This window comes from Tasmannia lanceolata, unplaced genomic scaffold, assembly GCF_043159265.1.
Source record: "Tasmannia lanceolata isolate RefF3 unplaced genomic scaffold, GAP_Taslan_0.1 ptg000037l, whole genome shotgun sequence".
Taxonomy (NCBI): Eukaryota; Viridiplantae; Streptophyta; class Magnoliopsida; order Canellales; family Winteraceae; genus Tasmannia; species Tasmannia lanceolata.
Window position 1 is genome coordinate 50,074,905 of NW_027518714.1, and position 23,213 is coordinate 50,098,117.

The window sequence follows — 23,213 nt, forward strand, 5'->3', positions numbered from 1 at the left end:
AGCAAAACGGATGCCTAGATCATGTGAAGCTCTACTTCATGGGCAAGTTAAAACCCTCTTAAAGAAGGTGGAGAAAGGAAGAAGATAATTGATATTTTACTGGATTGTCTTTCTTCATATCACTCTTTGATTTTTATTACATGTAAGGGGGAAGATAATCGAGCAAACAATGTCTTTCTTGACGCCATTTTCATTACATTCGGCACACATGATTGACTGTTAAGTGGTTCAACGATTGAACACCATCTGTTTGGTGCTAAGCTAGCAAAATGCAAATAACAGTGCAACAGTGGTCACTTCACCAAGTGATGCTTCATAATGGGTTGCCCAACAAGTTCACAAGCGAAGAGAAGAAGAAAGGCTGAGCTCCTCTCGAGAATTTTTTTTAGTGGGTATTGTACTTCATTTTGTTGGACTAATGCGCCATAGAGGGACCAATGTTTCATCCTCATAAATCTCACAAAAAAAATCAGAATTCATTCTTTATTTGTCATTCGGTAAAAGAAAAAAGAAACAAAAAAAATCGATTCTTGGACATGAGTTTGCCGAACACCACTGTGTCTCAAAAGTATGAGCTTTGATTCTTGATTTTTTACTTAGTTTGAAGATATTTCAATTAGCCCCCTTAACTATGATTAATGATTTGTGGGTTCCCTCTACCTTTTTTGGGTCCCAAATTTGACCTTCTAATCAAGTAGATTTGGGCTTGAGCCCACTAATTTTTTTTTTAACAAAATCCAAACCCATAATACTTCCATTGTTAAGATGCCTTGCCGACAATGCTCACCTTGGATGCCAAATGCATAATATCATGTTCACCAATCCTAGCTCACCACCTCATGAAATGCATGCACTTAACGAGAAAAAGATTTTATTCTAGATATCTTAGAATATATTTCCAATATTGCTCTGCACATTAGGTACTAAAAATTGAAACTAATAATTAAAATGTTCATTATGATATTACTGAAGACAGATTGTTTCAGCGCTGTCGCCGCTAAGTGCATCCCCCAAAATCATCCTTTCACTTTTTTTGTGAAGGGCCGATATTCATTAAAAAACATCTTCTTTTTAGAAAAATTAGTCTCACCCACTAACTTAAAATGTTTATTGTGATATTACTGATGACAGGTTGTTTCACCACCTTAGCGGCTAAGTGCATTCCCCCTAAATCAACCTTTCACTTTTTTTGTGAAGGGCTGATATTAAAAAATGCTTGTTGTTTTAGATAGATTAATCTCAGCCATTCACTAAGGGCGAACCATTGCCATGATAGAGGTGAAACTACCTCATATTATATTTGTAATTTTTGGGTAATAGATGATTAATAGTAAACAAAAATTAATAAGGGAAGTGATGTATCTGCCCCTTTTGATCACCAGGAACACCCCCTGTCAGTGTTTGTGGCAATCAGGGGCATTGAATTCTTCTGACATAAGTACAACAGCCCCTCTTTAGTCATTGATACATTGACAAGGGGTGTTCTTTGTGATCAAAAGGGGCGGATATATCATTTCCCAATTAATAAATATATTAATATTATTAAAGAAATAATAAAAATTATACTATCTAGCAAAAGAATATTTGCACAAAACCATTCTTCTATGAAGCAAATCATTGGAGAGAAGGGAAAACAAATTCCATTCCCTCCACAGTCAGAAAAAATCAAAAAGAAAAAAAAGGGGAAAATAGTCTCCCCTTCTTCAAATTAAAATACAAAGGGCATAAATGTTATTTACATTCAAAACAAGGGCATTTCTATTAGTTGCCCATAAACCAGAATAAAACTACCAGAACTCCACACTCCCACTTGCATTCCTCTTCTTCCACCAAAGTAGAAGAAAGAGTAGCAACTTATTACCCAGAAAGGAGAAGATAAGCAAGAAAAATAGTGGAAAAAAAATAATTCCATTCTTCTTGTTCTTTATTTTTTTCCATGTCATGAGATGAGAGGCATCAAATGAGAACTTCAACCTTCTCATCCTCCACAAATGGCAACAGACCCACCTCTAGAAATTCTCCCATGGCTAAAATCTCTACCTTTAGCCCCAGAATACCACCCAAACCTAACAGAATTCCAAGACCCCATTTCATACATTCTCAAAATCGAAAAAGAAGCCTCCAAATTCGGCATCTGCAAAATAGTCCCTCCCCTCCCATCTCCCCCCCAAAAAACCACAATCTCCAACCTAAACCTCTCTCTCTCCTCCAGAAATCCTAACCCTAACCCTAAAAAACTCCCCACATTCACCACCAGACAGCAACAGATCGGTTTCTGCCCGCGAAAAACCCGCCCTGTTCAGAAACCCGTGTGGCAGAGTGGAGAAACCTACACTCTGCCTCAATTTGAATCCAAAGCAAAGCATTTTGAGAAAACCCAGTTGAAAAAAACAGGCAAAAAGGCTCTCACAACCCTAGAAATCGAAACCCTGTTTTGGAACGCGAGTGTTGATAAACCCTTCTCTGTGGAGTATGCCAATGACATGCCTGGTTCGGCTTTTGGGAACAAATGGGGGGAGGTCGGTGAGGCGAAGACCGTGGGAGAGAGTGCGTGGAATATGAGAGGGGTTTCAAGGGCGAAAGGTTCATTGTTGAGGTTTATGAAGGAGGAGATTCCTGGTGTTACGTCGCCAATGTTGTACATAGCTATGTTGTTTAGTTGGTTTGCTTGGCATGTTGAGGATCATGAGTTGCATAGTTTGAATTATTTGCATTTAGGGGCGGCGAAGACGTGGTATGGAGTGCCGAGAGATGCGGTGGTTGCGTTTGAGGAGGTGGTTAGAGTTCATGGCTATGGTGGAGAGGTCAATCCTCTTGGTGGGTTCTCTCTTTAATTTTAAATTTGATCTCTTATTTTTGAATAACATTGGATTTTTATCCCTGTTTTCTCTAAGTAGGTACTTCATTTTCTTACTTGTATTGCATTTAGTCCCCTGCTTTTGTGATGATCATTGCATTTCTTCTAAATGGAGTTATTCAAAAAAAGAAAAAGTAGGCATAAAAATCCAATGTCATTCAAAAAACAGAAACAGAAGATGCAACAGAACACCCATCCACATAAAAACACACAGAGAGAGAGGGAGGGAGTTTAAAATTAAACAAAGAACCCACCAAGAGGATTGATGGAAACAATAAACAAGAAGAAGAATGGATTTTTTTTCTCACTATTTTTCTTAATTTTCAAAGAAAAAAAAAAAAAAATTTCTGTTGCATCTTCTGTTTCTGTTTTTAGAATGACATTGGATTTTTATGCCTACTTTCTCTTTGTGGGCACGTCATTTTCTTGCTTGTATGGCAATTATTCCCCTGCTTTTGTGATGATTATTGCATTTTCTTCTGAGAGTTTTTCTATGGTGTAAGGCCTTACAACAATACGGTAGGGGTACCACTAGGGGTGGTTATTCGGTTATAACCAAACCGAAATTATTTCGGTTATCAAATTTCGGTAACCGAAACCGAACCGAAAATTTTAAAAACCGAACAGAAACTGAACCGATAAAAAATTCGGTTATTTCGGTTAACCGAATAGTGTGAGAAAAAGAGGGAAAAAAACAAAATCTAGGTTACGATTGGAGGGCTAGGATCATCCAATCGAAATGATTTTTTGAGCACACCCTAATTAAGTTGTGATCAATCAAATGGACGGTTTTGATCATCCTACGGAGTGCCCATATAGCACTTTTTAAAAAAAAAATAATGGTTTTTATCAAGATTTCGGTTATTTCGGTTAATCGAAATTTTTTTTGAGATAACCGAAACCGAATAACCGAATTTCCAAAAAAAAAAAAAAAAACTGAAACCGAACCGAAAAGGAAAAAAACCGAACTGAACCGTAATGAAAACCCCTAGGTACCACCCTTGATATTTGATCCAACAGCAGCTCTTTTTTTGAAAGGCTACTGTTGGATCAGATATAAAGGGTGGTACCTCCACCGTACAAGGGCCTTATTGTTTTAAGGCCTTATACCATATAATTTTTCTTCTTCTAAATGGAGTTATTAATTTTTTTTTGACTTTTTTAACCTTCTATGTTGGTGGGTGTTGTGTTCAAATTTTTCAGACTATCATCTTGGTGGGTTCTTTCTTTAATTTTAAATTTGATCTCTTATTTTATGTGGATGGTTGTTCTGTTAAATATTTTGTTTCTGTTTTTTGAATGACATTGGATTTTTATACCTACTTTCTCTAAGGGTGTTCTGTTAAATATTTTGTTTCTGTTTTTTGAATGACATTGGATTTTTATACCTACTTTCTATAAGTTAGCACTTCATTTTCGTACTTGCATTGCATTTTGTCCCCTGCTTTTGTGATGACCATTTCATTTTCTTCTAAATGGAGTTGTAGTTTATTTTTGAACCCAACTAGAACCAGGATTAGAGCCAGGTAGATTCCTTTCACCTTCTTCATGAAATTTTTCTAAAGGTTTCATTTAGCCGACCCCAACTAGTGTGGGACAAAGGCTTTGTTGGGTTGAGTTGAGTTAACTTTCTATGTTGGTGCGTGTTGTGTTCAAAATTTTCAGTCAATCCTCATCTTTATTTTTAAATTTGATCTCTTATTTTATGTGGATGTGTGTTCTGCTGCATCTTTTGTTTCTTTTTTTTGAATGATATTGGATTTTTGTTCTTCCTGTCTCTAAGTGGGTATTTCATTTTCTTACTTGTATTGCATTTAGTCCCCTGCTTTTCTGATGATCATTGCATTTACTTCTAAATGGAGTTATTAATTTATTTTTGACTTGTTAACTTTCTATGTTGGTGGGTGTTGTGTTCAATTTTTCAGTCAATCCTCTTGGTGGGTTCTTTCTTTATTTTCAAATTTGATCCCGTATTTTATGTGGATGGGTGTTCTGTTGCATTTTTTGTTTCTGTTATTTGAATGACATTGGATTTTTATCCCTACTTTCTTTAAGTGGTTACTTCATTTTCTTACGTTTATTGCATTCATTCCCCTGCTTTTGTGATGATCATTGCATTTTGTTCTAAATGGAGTTATTAATTTATTTTTTACTATTTAACTCGCTATGTTGGTGGGTGTTATGTTCAAAATTTTCAGTTTCTGTTTTCTTTTCTTTTTTTTCTCCTGTCGTTTGGGGCTTGAATTTTTTTGTCTGCATTGCATTTTCTTTTAAATAGATGTTCCATTTTGTTTCTGTCCTTGTGGACTTGATTTTTTGTGCGGTCCTGCATGCTGAAGCTGGTTTCCTGCATTTTCTTTTGGGTAGGAAGTTTTATTTCGTCCATGATCTATTATACTTAATTTTTTGCCATTGAATATTGCTCCAGTTGTTATTTCTTTGTGTGATTGCATTTTACTTGCGGTTTTCTTGCCATTATTCAATGTTTTTCTTGTTTCTGTAAGTTGATATAGCATACTTCACTTCTTGCTATTTCATTTAGGTGTTGTGTTTCCTGTTGTTTTTCTATGTTGGAGCTGCATTTTCTTTTGGGCGTCATATTTCACTCCATAGACTGCATTTTCTTTCTGCTATCTACGGGGTTGTTGACTTTCCTTGCTATATTATGATTTCATATTCTGTATTTTTTCCAGATTTAATATGTGGATGTTAATATTCCCCCGTACTTCCCTAAATGTGGATGCATCTTTTCCTGGATGTTACACTTTGTCAGTATTTCCTAGGCAAGTTATTGTTTTTTTTGTCATAAGTGGATAACATTTTTCTGGCGCACAAATTTTGGTTCATGGATCCATATTATTCTAATTTTCAATTCCATAAGTTATGGAGGTGTAATTAGTAAATTACAACATAGTGTGAAGACACGTCACTAGGAGGAAAAGAAAATTACAGACATTTTTTTTTTGAAATGGAGAAAATTACAGACATTGTTTTGTTAATCACATTTTCAAACATCATGTATACATATGTAAACATTTCACATTCGAAATGAAGATCATGGTAACTAGTACTAGTCGCTGCATGTATGCCTGTCATTTTTATGGTAATTGTGAAATTAGTTGTCTTTATTTGAAAATCATCATTGTCCTTAAGCTAAATTTTTATTTTAAACCCTTAACATAAGAATTCTTCATTTGAAATTTCAACTTTGTCTCATCTTGACACTTATACAAGATGCCGGTAGGGGAATAGATGGTCCAGCTTCTTTAGTAGTCTAATACGATTTGCTATGTGCTGATGCTACCCCTTTTTTAAGGATTCATAATTTACAAAAGAATTTCATGGTTATCTTTCACTGTTTACAGTCTGTTCTCTACAATGTTAGGAAACTCACTAGGTCAACCATGGAGTCACCCAAGTCGAAATTTGCTCATGCAAAGTCAACCAACACTCCTTTTTATGTGTCATGACTTTTGACTTTGGTCCTTTTGGATCAAGCAACCTAGTTTCTTAGTGTTGCTTGGAGCAGTGGCATGAAATCCTATTGTTTTGTAAAAAAGAGAAATTTCTCGTTAAAACAATTGGATTTAGTAGATATTGATAGATAACTGCTTTATTTTCCATTTCATTCACATAATTGCTGATCCTTTTAACTTTATCACAGTTACTTTTGCCACTCTTGGTGAAAAGACCACTGTTATGTCTCCTGAAGTACTTATTGGTGCAGGAATTCCTTGCTGCAGGTGACGTCTTCATTAAACTCCATCTCATCTTTCGGTTTTCTTTTTGTTATATTTGGTTTATGCACCTGACCTTAGTGTTGTTTTGGCTAATGGTGTAACTATATCTTCTTCTTTTTTGTTTTTGTAATTTTACTTGGCTATTTTCTAATCAGATTGGTGCAAAATGCTGGAGAGTTCGTCGTCACTTTTCCAGGAGCGTATCATTCAGGGTTCAGTCATGGTGCGACACACTTTACTAGGTGTTTTTTTTCTTTCTATTAAGAGAAAAGGAATAAAAACATCAAGTCTTAAAGGACAATGTTAGTCATGCCAATTTTGTCTGAATTTGTATTTTTTATGAGTATTTTCCATGGATTAATAAAGTAATCCTAGGTGGCACAAATTTTCTAATAAAATTCATTATGTTGCATCCTCATGTTAGGGTCAACAGTATGAGCTGATTTACGTTGTTGTTAGCTTCAAGGGTTTAGAAGTGTGTTCTCATGTAAAACTATGTTATATTGTGTAGTTGTAATATATCATTTCTAAATTTTTTGTCTTAATTTTTACCGTTGAGATTAGAATGTGGTTTTTTAGTAGAAGGAAGAAGAGTCTTAGAGAAGATCACACAATATGTAGAATAAATAAAGGGAAGAGAAGACTAGAGAAAGGAGCAAGTAGAAATAAGAAATAAGAAAGAAGAAAGAAGAAAGAAAGAAGTTGTTGGGTTTGTAGCCTGTAGGCTCACCCCATGAAATCCATATCTATACTATCATTCTTGGCCCATGCTATGCATGGGTGTAAAATAATGGGCCCCACTCCATCAAAACATGAGGTGAAAAACCTTATTCATAGTTTGTAATATTTGAGAAGTTATTCCCATTCGTCTGCATTTTAGACAAAGACACCTCTTCTTTAAAGAGGTAGTCAGCTGACAGACTTTAACTTATAGTAATATCCCACATGAAGACAACATAAAATGACCAAAATAGGCACCGGCACTGAAGATTTATAAACAGCCTCACATTTGTCTACCATATAAATATAAAAACAATCACATGGTTGTACCAATGGCCAAAAGGTATATGTAATTATATATTTTATGTAACCTTGTACATTCTTGCCGAAATTTTTTACCATATTTTCATGTTTGTTTGCACGTTTTACACGGCAGGTTTTTGTAACCATCGTCTATATTAAATTAATACTTTCGCTATATATTGATTTGATTTTGTAGCTCAATAATCTTCCATTGCAGTTATAGAAGCCTTCTGGCTTTTTGATCAGTTAACTAAGTTGAACTAGTGAACTGTAATCATTCTTGCTCTCTGCTATTGCTAATATACCATATGTAAAACTATGTGCATGCTTTTCTGATAATCCTTAAATGAATGTGTGCCTTCTCTTTTCTACATGCATATAATCTGCCCCCATAACCATATTGAATGTAAGATTTCTTATTTACTAGTTGAAGTTCTTAATTTCTTCCTTTATTTTAATTGATAGGATTCAACTGTGGAGAGGCAGCAAACATTGCAACTCCTGAATGGCTGAGAGTAGCCAAAGAAGCTGCGATTCGAAGGGCATCAATTAATTATCCGCCAATGGTGTCTCATTTTCAACTGCTTTATGCACTTGCATTAACATTATGTTCAAGGTTTGTGCCCTCAACTCTCAAGGAATACCAGCATGATATGATGCTTTGATGCACATGGAATCTGTGCATCGGCTTTCTATTGCTTGCTTTTCTTATAACTTGATTGTGTTCTCTTTTATGTCTATAGCATTACCAATCTTTTGCTTTCTTAACTTTGTAGCCAATAATAATGGAAATAATCCACTTGTTTTGGTAGTGGCACTCCACATTATGAAAGACATCTGATTGATAGTTGACAGCTTTTTTTGGGAATTCTTAGAGTCTCTGATAGCTAACTAGAAAAATTTTAAATAAGGAGAGGATTGCCATTATGTTTTATTAAAACAAGGGGATCCAGTTATCATCTCCCCAATGATAATACGATTTTCTTGATTTATTTTTTTCTCCTTGGATATTTCTAGTCGTTATGCTGCTGTAAATTTGTTGCTGTCAACACGTAGATAAATGATACCTATATTTTATCATTTCAAAACTTGAAAATGTTATCCTCACTCAAAACTTGAAAATGTTATCCTCACTCCCTTCTTCTAATAATGGAATGTTTCTCTTTACGTTACCATTTTCTTCTAAATATTGCGTTAAGTTTAATGGTAAAATTTCATGCATCAAAATGTTCTTTATTTCCTTTTGGGAGTGAAACAGTTTTTTTTTTGTTTGTTCTTGGGTGAGTTGGAGGGGGAGGCATTCTTAGTCTCTGACAGCTAACTCGAAAAATTTTAAATAAGGAGAGGATTGCCATTATGTTTTATTAAAACAAAGGAATGCGGAATTGCGGATAATTTTCTTGATTTATTTTCTCCCCCTTGGATATTTCCAGTTGTTATGCTGCCGTAAATTTGGTGCTTTCAACAAGTAGATAAATGATACTTATATTTTAGCATTTCAAAACTTGAAAATGGTATCCTCACTCCCTTGTTTTGATAATGGAATGTTTCTCTTTATTTTGCAATTTTCTTCAAAATATTACGTTTAATTTAATGATAAAATTCATGCATCAAAATGTTCTTTTTTATTTTCTTTTTGGAGTGAAATGTATATGATTTGGTGTGCCCTGTTCAGATTTGAACAATTATGAATGACTCTCACCCCAAGCTTGAAGTCATTGTGTCCCACTTGTGGAAATCATTGAGGTGCTTAAAGCCCTCAAGGCGGTGCTGTGAAAATGGGACTAAAAATTTCAGCGACCTTCTGATCAGAAAAGCTCAGATAAAGATTGAGTTAAGTTCCTCTTTGAAAAGAAGAAATCACCACTTCCTGATATTGAGAGAGTGAGAGGATCAGGGTGAAGTAGGAATGGCTCAAACTCCGTGATCAAGTAGATATCTTTTGACGCCAAAGATCCATGACTCTTTGGTTGGAAGTGGGAGACTGCAGCACCATTTTTGTTTTTTAAAAGAACCATTACACGTTTACATAGAAAGAAACTAGTTCAAAAGATCTATGTAAATGAATCATCGTATGAAGTAATAAGGAAAGAGGAAGTCAACATGAAGTTCTATGATATATTTTTCGTCCAAGTGCCAGAATCATCTGTGGATCTAATGGATTTGCCTTTTGTATTTGAGGTGGGAAGGAGTTTTTTTTCTTTAGAAATGATGAATTTTTTTTAGAAGCAAGAGAACTGGTCAGGATTACAGCAGAAAATAAGATTGAGAAAACAACAATAGAAGACAAGGGGTGTAAAGGAGGTCTTTGGAGCTTTCTTTCTCAGTTTATGACCTTAGAAAAAGGCTTTATTTAGCCTTTAAAAGTATAATGCTCCCAGTTCTGATGGTTTAACTGTGATTTTTTTCTCACCAAAATAAGATAAAGAAAACAACAATAGAAGGCAAGGGGTGTAAAGGAGGTCTTTGGATCTTTCTTTCTCAGTTGAAGACGTTAGAAAATGCTTTATTTAGCCTTTAAAAGTATAATGCTCCCAGTTCTGATGGTTTAACTATGATTTTTTCTCACCATTCAAAATAAAACCATTATTTTTTCTAAGAGAATCATTGAGTTGATATTATGGCGGTGATGAAGGAATTTTATTCTTGTCCTCACTCTAAGATAAATGTTGAATGCTTCATTCATTACCTTGATTCCAGGGAGGCCCAGTGCACGAGGCTTTCGCAATTGCAGGGTCTGGGGAGGGCTAGTTTGCAGGGAGGCTGTTTCCGTGACTCCAACCTGTGAGTCATTACCTTGATTCCAAAAGTTAGAAATTATTTCGTCCGAAATTTAAGGAAAATCAACCAAAAATCTCGTTTTTTTAATTATTTCATAGCTCACGTGTCGTATCTTGCCGAGCTTACGTGTTTGTCTTCCCCTCCCACGCGCCCTCTCTCTTTTGCCACTTAACGTAAGGGCGAAAACGCAAGCCCTCTTCCTCTTGGCACCACGGCCATTGTCCCAGGCATCTCTCGCAAGCCGTATGTCCAAAAAACAGAGCGTATATGTGGAGGTTGCCTTTTTCTGTAGCGCCTCTGGCTATTCGTGCATTTTTTTTCAAAGAGTTGCCTCTCTCTCTACGGCACCCTCCACTTCTGTGTTTTTTTCAAAGAGTCTCGACGTGGCACAGAGATGGAATTTAAAGAGACTTTGGAGGGCTCGACTGGAAAAAAGTGTTTTTTAATTATTTAATATTTTCCTGAAATTTCGGTAATTTTGGCCAAAATATGGTATGAAATAAAATATTGATTTTATCTGTTTCGTCTGATTTCGGCCGAAATTTCGAAATTTTGGCTGAAAGTTCGGTTTCGGGGAGGACCGAAACGCATTCTGAAACCGAAATTTGAAACTATGGTCATCACATCTTTGCCACAGAAAAACAAATTGGTTTTATGGCCGGGTGTCAAGTTTTGGATGGCATTGTTACTCCTAATCTAAGATATTGATTCAGTTGTGAAATTGCTAGAATGCTATGCTGTTGCCGCTAGATTTGGAGAAGAACTATGGTTGTTCAACGCGGCCTTTGTAATATGACTCTGCAGAAAATGAGCGCTGGAATGAAATGGAGAAAATGGATTTATTGGTCTATATCAATTGTTCAATCTTGTTTCTAATTGATGTCAGTGACCTTTTTTTGAATGGTAAGTATATATTATAAAAAGCGGAAAAACCGCGACCAAGAAGGTCAAAGTAGAGACAAAGGATCAACCTATACAATAAAAGATAACTGCCCAGCCCAACAATAGATTGGGTATACACCTAGTCATGGCGGCCAAAAGTCAAAACCTTCAAACTAGTCCTTGCAACACCTTCCCTCGCCATCCGATCCGCTTCTCTATTAGTGGATTTCTTTACAAAATTGAATGAAACTTCTTAACCTTCTACTTTGTCTTGAATTTCGTCGAACCATTGAGAAAATCTCCACGGGGTGGGGAAACTTCCCTTGAGCCACTTGATTACATTTAGGGAATCTCCTATCACCACTTTGTTCAAGGGAGAAGAATTAAGCAATCGAAGGCCCTGAAGCATTGCTCTCACCTCGGTTTCACTAAAATCCACTATCCCTATTGGGCCTGAGAAAACCCAAACGATACTGCCAAGATCATCCCTTAAGGCACCTCCTATCCCAGCCGGCCCTGGATTGGCCATACTAGAACCATCAAAGTTAAGATTTAAGAACCCAGAAGCCAGGGGGAGGGGGTCCGAGCCTGGGGAGTGGGTGGAGTCGATTCCGAGCCAAAGCACACCTCCCTCCATCCATACCATAGATCATACGCTGACACGAACCTGAATGATGTTAATATCCTAGGCCACAAGATAGTTAAGGCCAAGATTTTACAGAATAGAAAGTGAGGCCCTCTTGCTGTTTCTCTGAAAATTCTATTGTTTCTTTCCTTCCATATGGCCCGTAATACAGCAAGAAGAATCCGCTTCCAAAGGAACGTGCCCTTTTTACGCCAAGGGGCTGAAGACCATCCCACTAAAAGGTCTATGAGGCTGGAAGCAAGACCCAAAGAATTCCAAATCTATTGTATACTCTGTTCCATATCCGATGACCAAAATAGTGCACTGGAGAAATAAGTGATCTATTGATGTCAATGACCTTATCTCCTATTATTTTTCACCTTGGCTGCTGAATCTAACGGGTATCTTTTGAGAAAGCCCACAGACTCGGGCCTTTTTTTCAAAGATGCAGTGGTTTCTCATTTCTCCATTCAAAAAAGAAAGAAGGTAACGGGAAATTTTTGTGTGTGTGTTTTGTGTGCTCGCTCGGGGGGGGAGGGGAGGAGAGGAGGGGTAAATGGCCTGTCCCTCCCTTAAGTTGAAACTTCAGGAAACTCTAGAATAAGCACAAAAACACACTTAGAAGTTAGAAGCCCTCACATAAGCATGGCAACCATCCGTAACTGTCTAATAGTATCGAACACCTGGTGGCATGTGCGGTCGCACATGTCTGGTAATATTGTACTAATGCTATTTTGCATGTAATTCATATAAATATTTATACATTATACATACACCACAGTTCACATGCAATTCACATAAATATACTCTTTTAATACATACTGATATAGTATACCAGTAATGCACTTAAGACTTTTGTTTCGATATTGTTTCGGTGGGAATGAAAACGAAAACATTTCAACTGTTCCGTGACGGTTTCGGTGGAAATTTAAAATCATGGATAAAAGAAGGGTTTAGTGATGGCCGGACATGGTATGGGCTTGTGTTTAAGTGATGATGGGCCATGAGTAAAAGGTTTCTCCACATGTTGATGTGGACATCCCCTATAATTAAAGAGAAATAAACCATAAAAAGGAGCTAAATAAGCCTCTCATGAAAAAAACTAAATAAACTATAGTCTATGGATGATGGTTCACATGAGTTATCATGTTCGTGGTCATTACAAATATCAAGCTTTAGATTACGTCTGTCATTGCGAAGTAGTGATGGAACCTCCTCATCAGGCCTAAAGATCCTTGGGATAAAATCATTTTTTCCAAATAATAGAAAAGTTGTAAGGAGCTTTGCCTTGGTGACTGGATCACTGAGGGGCTAGGTCTATGTAATTCTTGCAAACAATAATTCAGAAAGTCGGAAGAAGTTATGGAATATCAGGTTGATGATGGTTCATTCATTTTTTTTGTTTGACAAATGGCGTGGTGATTCCACTCTTGTTGTTTGTTACTCAATTCTGTAGAAAGGCAATACACCATACCACCCTGCATTTGGATTATTATGACATCTCTCAACTAGGAATGGTTTGATCTCTTCACTTAAAAGAGGCTACATTCCATAAAAGCCTCAAAAGGAATTTGATTCCTTGATTTGCAATTTTACGGGAGGTTTTCTTCATATGTTTTTTATTCCAATCTCAAGGCTTCTTTTTATTTCTTCTGCATTCGTGTATATGGGGCCATATTTCTTCCTCCAGGTATATGGTGTTACTTTGGCTAACAATTGATGGTAAATTTTTAATTGAAAACGAACTTTTATTTTTGAATGGTTGAAAACAAACTTGTTACTAGAATACTAGAACACGATTTCAAAATAGCTTAATGGAGTTCTCACAATCACCATTTTGTAGATCCCCCCACTCCCCCGCCCCCACCCCCACCCCACCGCCGCCACCACCACACACACACACATCCTGTATGATGGCCCACAAGTTTGGATTTTGTTTCTTGGGACGTTCAATTTAGATTTGGAGAGATCTTTTCTTAATAGCATTAGTGACTTTTAGAAGTGGTAATAGCAAGTTCATGGGAAACTTTAGAAGGAAATCTCTCTTGAAATTTCTCTTTCCAATTGTTTAAGGAAATCTCTCTTTCCAATTGTTTTATTCCTATAAAGGATGAAAATCGGGAAGTTCTTTCTTGAGTGTATGATAGTAGTAATGGTTTAATCAAATCCATCATTTTATCTATGAAAGTGCTCTCAAATTGGATTTCTTCATTGGAATTTCTTTACACGATTTAATGCACGGTTGGATTGGAGTTTGTAGGCTTTTTAAAGACAAAAAGTAGGTGGAAAAGTGGTGCTCCACAAATTGGATATCTTCATTGGAATTTCTTTATACGATTTAATGCATGGTTGGATTGGAGTTTGTAGGCTTTTTAAACACACAAAGTTTTTTTCAAAATTGCGTTTTGATGGAAGTACCATAGCTTACATCAGTACTAATGGCGGGATAAGAAGAGTATTCATCGTGGGATAAGAAAAGAAAGTTTTGGAGTGATTTCCTACTCATGAGGAATTATTATTTTTGCCTATGTATGTCCTACTGATAGTCCCAAGTAGTTTTCTTCTTCTTCTTTTTTCAATTGTACAGAAGCTTTTTTAAAAAGAGGAAAAGATAATGTACAATGGATCGAGAAGTACTTGGGAGTCCTAAGTACATATTGATTATAATTTATTTTTTTTGAAATAGTGATTGCTTTGTGATTGCTTTAAAAAGAACCGAGATGGTTCAATAATTACAAGGTAGAAAAGGGAAAAAACAGAAGAAAAACAAATACAATTATGGTGGGAGATGATCGAACCACTCCAAGCTAGATCTGCTAACCCCAGATTTGGCGAGAGAGTCAGCTTCACCATTAGCCGATCTCCTAACATGCAAATAAGATGCAGAAGAACCCGAAACATAATCAGAGATCTCCTCAATAAAACTGAGAAATCTCCAAGGAGGGGGGGGGGGGGGGGGGGGGCAAAACCAGACAGCGATTGTACTACATTTGAAGAATCTCCTTCCACTATCACCTTGTTCAAATAACTTTCATCTAGATGCAAGATACCTGAATAGGCTGCTCTTACTTCCGCCTCATTTGAATCACTAATACCATTAGGACCCGAGAACGCCCAAATCACCTCTCCTTTCTCATTCCTAAGAAGACCTCCAATTCCCGTCGTGCCTGGATTTCCAAAACAAGCACCATCAAAGTTTAATTTTAGGAATCCAATTGGAGGCGGATCCAATTTTGGAGTGACTTTCCTTCTCATTGTCACCTCATTACAAATAATTTGCCACCCTTTCCACAGGTCATAGGCTGACACTGATCTGAATTGAGGGGAGCTCCTTGCCCACTGGATGGTTACGGCTACAATACACAAATAAAGCCCCATAGGATGACTTGGATTTTCCTTCGAAAACTCTATTGTTTCTTTCTTTCCAAATGGACCACCACAGGGCCAAAAGAGATATTCTCCAGAGCATCTTAGCCTTCTTCTTCCAGAGAACAAAGTCCCGACACTCAATTAGTTGAAGTATAGTTTTCGGGAAAACCCATCGGAGGCCAAATCTCCCCAATAGCAGCCCCCAAATTTCTCTTACATACTTACAGTGCATAAATAAATGGTCTATGGATTCCCCATCCTCCATACATAATGAACAGTGATCAACTAACCACATGCCTCTCTTTCTCAGAAATTCAATAGTTTGCATACGGCCATTGCAGACAGACCAAGCAAAGAAACAACTCGCGGAGGGCAATGAAAAGACCAAACTCTTGCCGATAAGGATTCCACATTCTCTGAGGGATCCCGATCATAAAAAGATTTTACCGAAAAAATTCCAGACGAGTTCCACATCCAAATCCTTTTATCCAATCCTGACCTCTTAATATAGCATTTTTCAATTAGATCAAATAATTGTGACAGAGATGTTGATTAGAAAATTACAACTTTATGGAATGGAATTCTTGAAAAAACTTAATTCAAGGTTAGGGTTGAAGGTGATTTGAAATTAGTTATCAAGTGGTTATCCTGGGAAGTCCTCGTGTTGCACCCCTGTCACCTTTTTCTCCATTCTGCATTTCAAAAAAAAAAAAAAAAGTGGTTAAAGAAAGATCCCCAGGCAAAGTGTCCCTTCTACTCTTCCCATGAAATGCTCTCTCTTTTAAGATGGACTTATTCTTTAAGCTTTTGTATTTTCATTGGATGTTGTTATATTTCTACTAATTTAAAAAGGCACCTTTGTTTTCCCTTATGTATTTTCTATTTCTATTTTATTAGAATTTTATTTGTTAAAAAAACTTTAATGTAGAGAATTACATAATCAAGGGTTGAATTCTCTAAGCTTTGATCAAGAGAAAAGCCAGGTATTACTATGGTTTATGTGGAGTTAAGTGTTGTCTTCATAAACCATTTTTAGGCACATAATGGATGTTTATAGAGCTATTGTTTAAAAATTCTATTTTAATTCATTCTGTAAGAAGAATATTTCCAACTATTCCATCAGAAAGGGGCAATTGAAATGCTCCATAGATAGCCTCTTGGGCCTGTTTGATTGGGGGTTATATTGACCTTGACAGAATTAATTCTAGGATAAACCTTAATTCATCATTTGTTAAATTTCTATTTAGGACAAAAATTATCCTAAAATAAGGTTCAAGATGTTCATCATTTGTTCTGTATAGCTCTTTCTTCTCAGACCTTGCCAATTAATATGTAATTATCAACACGCTGTTCATTTACCTTTCAATAATTTCATACCAAATATTCGTTTCTGGTTACATTCAACCTTCTCTGTTTCTTTCAAACTCTTTGCAGGTTTAAGTTTTGCTTTTATTTTTTGGTGCTGTATAGTGAACTTAAAAGCCATGATTTTTTTTATTATTCTTGGACATCTGATCCCTTGCTCACCCCAACTGGAGTAGTCAGCGAAATCCATGAGGTTTAAGTTTCAGATTCATTTTCAGCGATTCTTTTCTGATGCCTTACCTATTATCGGCTTCTTTCTACAGGATACCTGCGAGCGTCAGTACTGAGCCACGAAGCTCTCGATTAAAAGATAAGAAGAGAGGTGAAGGAGAAATGACAGTCAAAAAGTTATTTGTGCAGAATATAATCCAAAACAATGACCTGCTTCATATTCTTCTCGAGAAAGGTTCTTCTTGTGTTGTTCTCCCACAAAATTGTTTGGGCGTTTCTTTAGGTACAAGTTCACGTGTTGGATCTCAAATCAAGGTAAAACCTAGGTTGTCACTTGGTTTAAGCATCCCCGAGGAAGCCCAAGAGTCCTCGAACATTTTACTTTCCAATGATATCGTTGTAGACAGGCATGCATTTTTCAGATCTGTTTCCTTATGTCAAGAGAAGGCGATTTCCTCGATGAAATGCAGCCAATACAGTCAATGTGGAAGTTCTGATTTGTACACTTCCTATTCAGACCCAGAGAACATGGACAGTGAAAAAATAGGTAGAATTCAAGGCGATGGGTTGTTAGATAAAGGACTATTGTCATGCGTGACATGTGGGATATTGAGCTTTGCATGTGTTGCTGTTATTCAACCCAGAGAAGCAGCGATAAGATACATCATGTCTGCTGATCCCAGTTTTTTTAATGACCAGAATGTTGGTTCTGGAGTAAATATTGACACATTTAATGCTGCCGGCGAGAAAACAAACAATTCTGATCTGGGTTTCTCTTCAGGTAGGCTGCAGCTTTCGTTTTTATACCCATTTTGCATAAAATCATGCACTCATTTGATATTCATGATTTTCCATCCATAATGACACTGGATTCAGTTTCGGTTTCGATTTCGGACATAGCTGAAACCGAAATTTCGGCCGAAATACCGAAATTCGGTAAAAATCAAAGAAAATTTCATTATTGTACCGAAATTTCGGCAGAAATTTTGTAAACAAACTTAAAAAATCACATTTTTCCAAAATTTCTGCTGAAATTTGGTACTCTGGCCGAAATTTTGGGTTTGGGTGATTTCGGTTTCGGTCCCAACTGAAATTTTGGCTGAAATTTAAGTATTTTGGCCGAAATTTAAAATCATGATTGCATGTCACTTCAATTTCTTGGGTTGTAACGAGGCAACATCTAAGAACTGCCTTACTAGCAATCCTACTTTGTCTTCAACATCCTATTTATGGTGAGTAATCAGCATATATTACTGAAATAGTGAACCCATCAGAGTACATCCTATTATGGTGATCAATCAACATATATTACTGAAATAGTGAACCCATCAGAGTTACATGCAATTACTGCTTAGCCATATGCTATGTTACCATAGATGATGGATTGAGTCTTTCCTCGATAGTAACCTTTCTTTTCTTACCAAATGGATGCCATTTATTGTTCATTGTTCTATGAGCACGGTGTGCATTTCAATGTTTGACATGCCACGGTCAGACTGGGGCCAATAAACATCTGGACTATACTCTGAAAAAATTAGTGAATGAAATTAAAAATTCACATTTAGAGATATTGTTTTACTTTTAATGGCATTTAGAGTCAACTTGGGAATCATATTCGTGTATGCTGGATGGTAGGGTAACCCAGGAGATTAATAGGGATATCCATCAAGGAATCCACTACCTTGAACGAGGGAAGTCATTTAAAGATCCAATCACAACACGAAGTTGAGATAGGAAATAGGGTATCACAACTACTGTTCCAATGGCATCACACCAATGGAGCTGATCAAGGCTCCACACCTTTGCCAGGATGTTGGAGATTCACTCATCCACAAGCAAAGGCTTCTTCAATTTCTTTTGTATTCACTATGCAGTTGCATGGACATAGTCCTACAATTTTTAACCTAAAGACTAGTTTTCTAGTGCATCCAATTTTGCATTGGACTGCACCCTTAAATTTAGGAATAACTCCCCTCTTTTCCCCTGACCTCCTAGAGCTTCTATTAGAAATAGGAAGTCTAATAGTACTTTTTGCAAACCTAAAATAATAAGAACCTATCCTAAAGCTACTGATCCTAAAAAGAAAGTACAAACTTTGACTAGGACTCGTAAGTCGTAACACAGAATGGCTCAAAGCATCTCCTTCAAAAACAAAAAGAATCCTATGAAAACCCAAAAGAAAAACAGTACCCTTTTGACAGTTTGACAAAAGTCAAAATTGTCAAATTACAATTTTATATTTTTTTTCCCTTATCATGTGGCATACTTTGAAGGCTTTCATTTGTTAGAAGTGTACCGTGGGCCCTACTTGATTCTAAAGAATTACGAAATGATCTCTCTGCTTGAATAAGATGGTCCCCATCACATTTTTAATTGGGAGGATTATAATATATTAATATGTGATTCTCATCGGGTAAGAGAAACTCTTAGAAGTTATTTTGACATATACTATGCAGATCGATTCTTTACATTTTATCTTTCATGTTGGTTTAGTACATCTTGTACACGCTAGTCATATGCTCGAGCAGGTACTTTGTGCTTGTAGCCTGAGTAATGTCCTCCATTTGTCATATAATATGCAGCTTTTTGGTGGCTACCATTATTTCAAATTTTGGATGCAATGTTCCATCTCTTTTATTGACCTACCTTTTATCAAATATAATGGAAATTCTAATTTAAATACTAACCCTGTTTGATTTTGTGCAGGCCATATGGAGAAGGATGACAAAGATGGTTTGATTGATGTCCCGGTCCAGTCTAGTGACTTTCAAATCCAAGTTGCAAATCAAAGGGTTGAACTTGTTTCTGATACTGTATCACATCAAGGCATCTCCTCTCTTGATCTATTAGCCTGTGCTTATGGGGATTCATCAGACTCCGAGGAGGAGGCAGTTCAGCCTGAGATGTCTCCTTGTGCTGATGAAAATGATTTCATATACCATCCATCAGCATGTAACCAGGATCAGCAGTTACGTTCTGGATGCACTGGTATTTCTGATATGCATGAACTGCCAAGTGTTAATGTCGAGTACAGAGATCAACAGATCTTGGATTTTGCCCTTGGGAATGACATGGGTCATCCAGTATCCGTAGAAGCACATAGTTCAGAGGGTACAGATAGAAACATGGCAACAAAATCCGGAAGCATCCTAACATCTGTGGAAGTTTCATGCTCCAAAAGGATAGATTGCAAGGAATCAGATCGTATGTATCACACATTCGTCGAAACTTCTAAGGTCCATAGGTGTGATGTTAAAATGGATCATCCCAAATTTGATTCCATGGACTTCTCTATGCTTTCTGAACCTCCATGCTACATTTCAGACAATGCAGCAATCGAAAAGTGTCCCGAAACAACCCAGTTCGGCAATATTGATGCGTCAAGAAAGAACCCAAACATATCATTTATGCAGAGATCTGACAAAGATTCTTCTAGAATGCATATCTTTTGTCTAGAACATGCTATGGAGGTAGAAAAGCAACTCCGCCCATTAGGTGGTGTGCATATGTTGCTTCTGTGTCATCCGGGTGAGTTCTGGTACGATTTGAGCAGTTATTTTTTCCGGAGTGGACTATACCAAACCAACATTTTACTTGCCTTGTCCATTATTCATGCTTTTGAGTTCATATTCTGATGGAACGGCATTTTCTATTTGCTGTCATTCCATTGTGTTCGCTAAATTCATTTCATCCTTATATTGAATCATGGCTCTGTTGATAAATTTCGCTTTGCCAGAATGCAGCATCTATTAAAATGACAATTAAAGTTAACACTAACTAGTTGTGATGAATATTTAAAATTTTTAAATAATTTAACTTTTTTTCATTTAAAAAAAAAGAGAGAATAAAATCCGACATAAAAGATTGAGAAGCGCATAATGCAGGACATAGTGATGGGTTATGTAGTATCTTGATGTAAAATATTAAATTAGTATATATTGCATACATAATGGCATATGTGGCACCCATTTAACTGTATCAAATGTACAATTAATTAGTGCATTGATAGAAAGGCATGATTTAACAACTAAGTTCATACAGATACAGAAGCTGTGATAGTGAGATATAGTATGAATATGGTTTTAAATTTTGGCCGAAATAAAAAATTTCGGATTTTGGCTAGGACCAAAATTTAAAACCAAAACCGAAATTGTCACCAAAATTTCGTTTTCGGCCGAGGCGGAAACCAAAACCAAAATTTCAAACCGTGAGTATGATATCAGTAGTTCATGGCACCAAAACTAAATCCTTAGTAGAAATTGCACTGTCTAAATGCTTCGAAAAGTTTCCAGAGCCAATCTTCCCTACCTATTGAGAATGGCTACATTCTTCCAGTTATTCATGACTTTACCTATTACAATGCTTGCAGACTATCCCAAATTTGAAGGGCATGCAAAATCATTGGCAGAAGAACTGGGAATCAGTTATTGGTGGAACGAGATTCCGTTCAGGGAGGCCACCGTGGACGATAAAGAAAATATCCGATCAGCTGTGGACGCTGAGGAGGCAATACCATCCAACGGTGACTGGGCAGTAAAATTGGGCATCAATCTCTACTATAGTTCTAATCTTAGCAAACCTCCTCTCTATAGCAGGCAGATGGCATATAATTCAGTCTTATACAAGGCGTTCGGTCGCAGCACACCGGGCAACTCCCCTATAAAACCAAAGGTTTTCGGTAAGAGGTTCGCCAAGCAGAAGAAAATAGTTGTCGCTGGAAAATGGTGTGGGAAGGTATGGATGTCGAACCAAGTACATTCTTATCTAGCTCATAGGGATACTCAAGAACAAGAACAAATTAAAGAATTCCACCCTCAAGATACAAAGCAAAAGCTCAATGCTTGGAACTCAGTTCCAAGCATAAAAACTGTCCCAAGGAAATCCGGAAAGAGGAGAAAACAGTTTGAGGAGGTAGGCACTAAGAAACCCAAATGTCACCAACCGGAAAACGCTTTTCTAGAAGAAAATTCACATGAAAATGCCTCCCCACAACGTGGAAGGAGTCTTCGAAGTGGGTTCGTACATGGGACTCCTCTTCGTAGTGATAGCAGCAAGAACATGGGTGTAAGTGACTCAAATTTGAAAGATGAGATTGAAGGAGGTCCGAGCACACGACTTAGAAGAAGACCACAAAAGCCCGAAGTAAACAAAGTCAAAATTGTGGGTGAAAGGCAAATGAGGAAGAAGAAAGTGAATCGAGCTCCAAGTACTAGTGATATGGTAATAAAAGACAGCGAGGCAGAATATCAGTGCAACATGGATGGGTGCTCTATGGGCTTTAGCACAAAGCAAGAGCTTATATTGCACAAGCGCAATATATGTTCCATAGATGGGTGTGGGAAGAAATTCTTCTCCCACAAGTATCTGGTTCAGCACCGACGAGTCCACATAGATGACCGCCCTTTGAAGTGCCCTTGGAAGGGGTGCAAGATGGCATTCAAGTGGGCATGGGCAAGGACAGAGCACATCAGGGTCCACACAGGAGTACGCCCGTATGTGTGTCGAGAGGCAGGTTGTGGTCAAACATTCCGATTTGTCTCAGATTTCAGCCGTCATAAGCGGAAGACAGGTCATTCCGGAAGAAACAGAGTGGATGACAATTTAAGACCCAAACATAATTTTTGTTTTTCATCTGAGGGTTGTAAATTATAGAGGGTTGATTCAATTGTCATTGACAGAAGTGTAGGAGTAGGCCAGGGATCATTTATTTCTTCCTTCCTTAAGAACAGCATATGATTTTCCCTGGGCTTTCATTTGGCCCATTCAATTATTTCACTTACAGCTACATTTGGGAGCAGTCCAGCAGCTTCAAATTCTCAAAAAGAGATTGCCAGCTCTTAGTGAATGCCCCCTTCTTCATAAAATGGCTGAAGGAACACCAGTTTCTTTTTTCCCCTTCCTTTTTGGTGGCTTTGTAAGCTGTGTTTGAACCTGGGCCGGCGATGTCGCCACCCATTTATCTGACACCAAGGGATTGGGCTCGAGCCCGTTATGATGCTCAATTCATTGTTAATCTTATATGCTGCAGTGATCACAATCTTCATACTGTAAGTTCACCATAGTAATTTTGAAGAATTTTCCAATGTAGTGTTTGAAGTTAAACATGCCATGTATATAGCCAAAAATCACACTCAAATCTTGATCTCAGGTGTGAGGGAGGGTGGAGGGCCAACAAGCATCATTTCTAGCAGGTGATTGGCCTCACTATGATCAGGATTTGTGGGTGATTCATTTCTCTGTGATGATGAATACAGAATTAAAAATGAAGACATTTGTAAAAAGGTGGGGATGGTTCCAATTGAGGAGAAGATGAGAGAGCACCGCTTAAGATGGTTTGGACATATCCAACTTAAGCCTTTGGATGCTCTGGTGAGAAGAGACGACTCGTGCCAAATTGATG

General features: G+C 37.2%; 1 protein-coding gene across 3 annotated transcripts; it reads left to right on the forward strand.

Annotated features, from left to right (window-relative positions):
* The first annotated feature begins 1,829 nt into the window (after positions 1 to 1,829).
* On the forward strand, positions 1,830 to 22,896 carry LOC143861037 (lysine-specific demethylase JMJ705-like). 3 transcript variants are annotated; one of them, XM_077371922.1, is made up of 8 exons: positions 1,830 to 2,817; positions 6,522 to 6,600; positions 6,753 to 6,820; positions 8,086 to 8,236; positions 10,321 to 10,404; positions 16,906 to 17,594; positions 19,520 to 20,341; positions 21,183 to 22,896. In XM_077371922.1, exons 1-8 carry the CDS (start codon positions 1,992 to 1,994, stop codon positions 22,463 to 22,465), a joined length of 4,002 nt encoding a protein of 1,333 aa, XP_077228037.1. In that variant the 5' UTR covers positions 1,830 to 1,991; the 3' UTR covers positions 22,466 to 22,896. The 3 variants fall into 3 exon arrangements, with proteins under 3 accessions (XP_077228037.1, XP_077228038.1, XP_077228039.1); XM_077371924.1 differs by having other exon boundaries at positions 2,601 to 2,817; positions 6,753 to 6,839; XM_077371923.1 differs by lacking the exon at positions 10,321 to 10,404.
* The last annotated feature ends 317 nt before the right edge of the window (positions 22,897 to 23,213 follow it).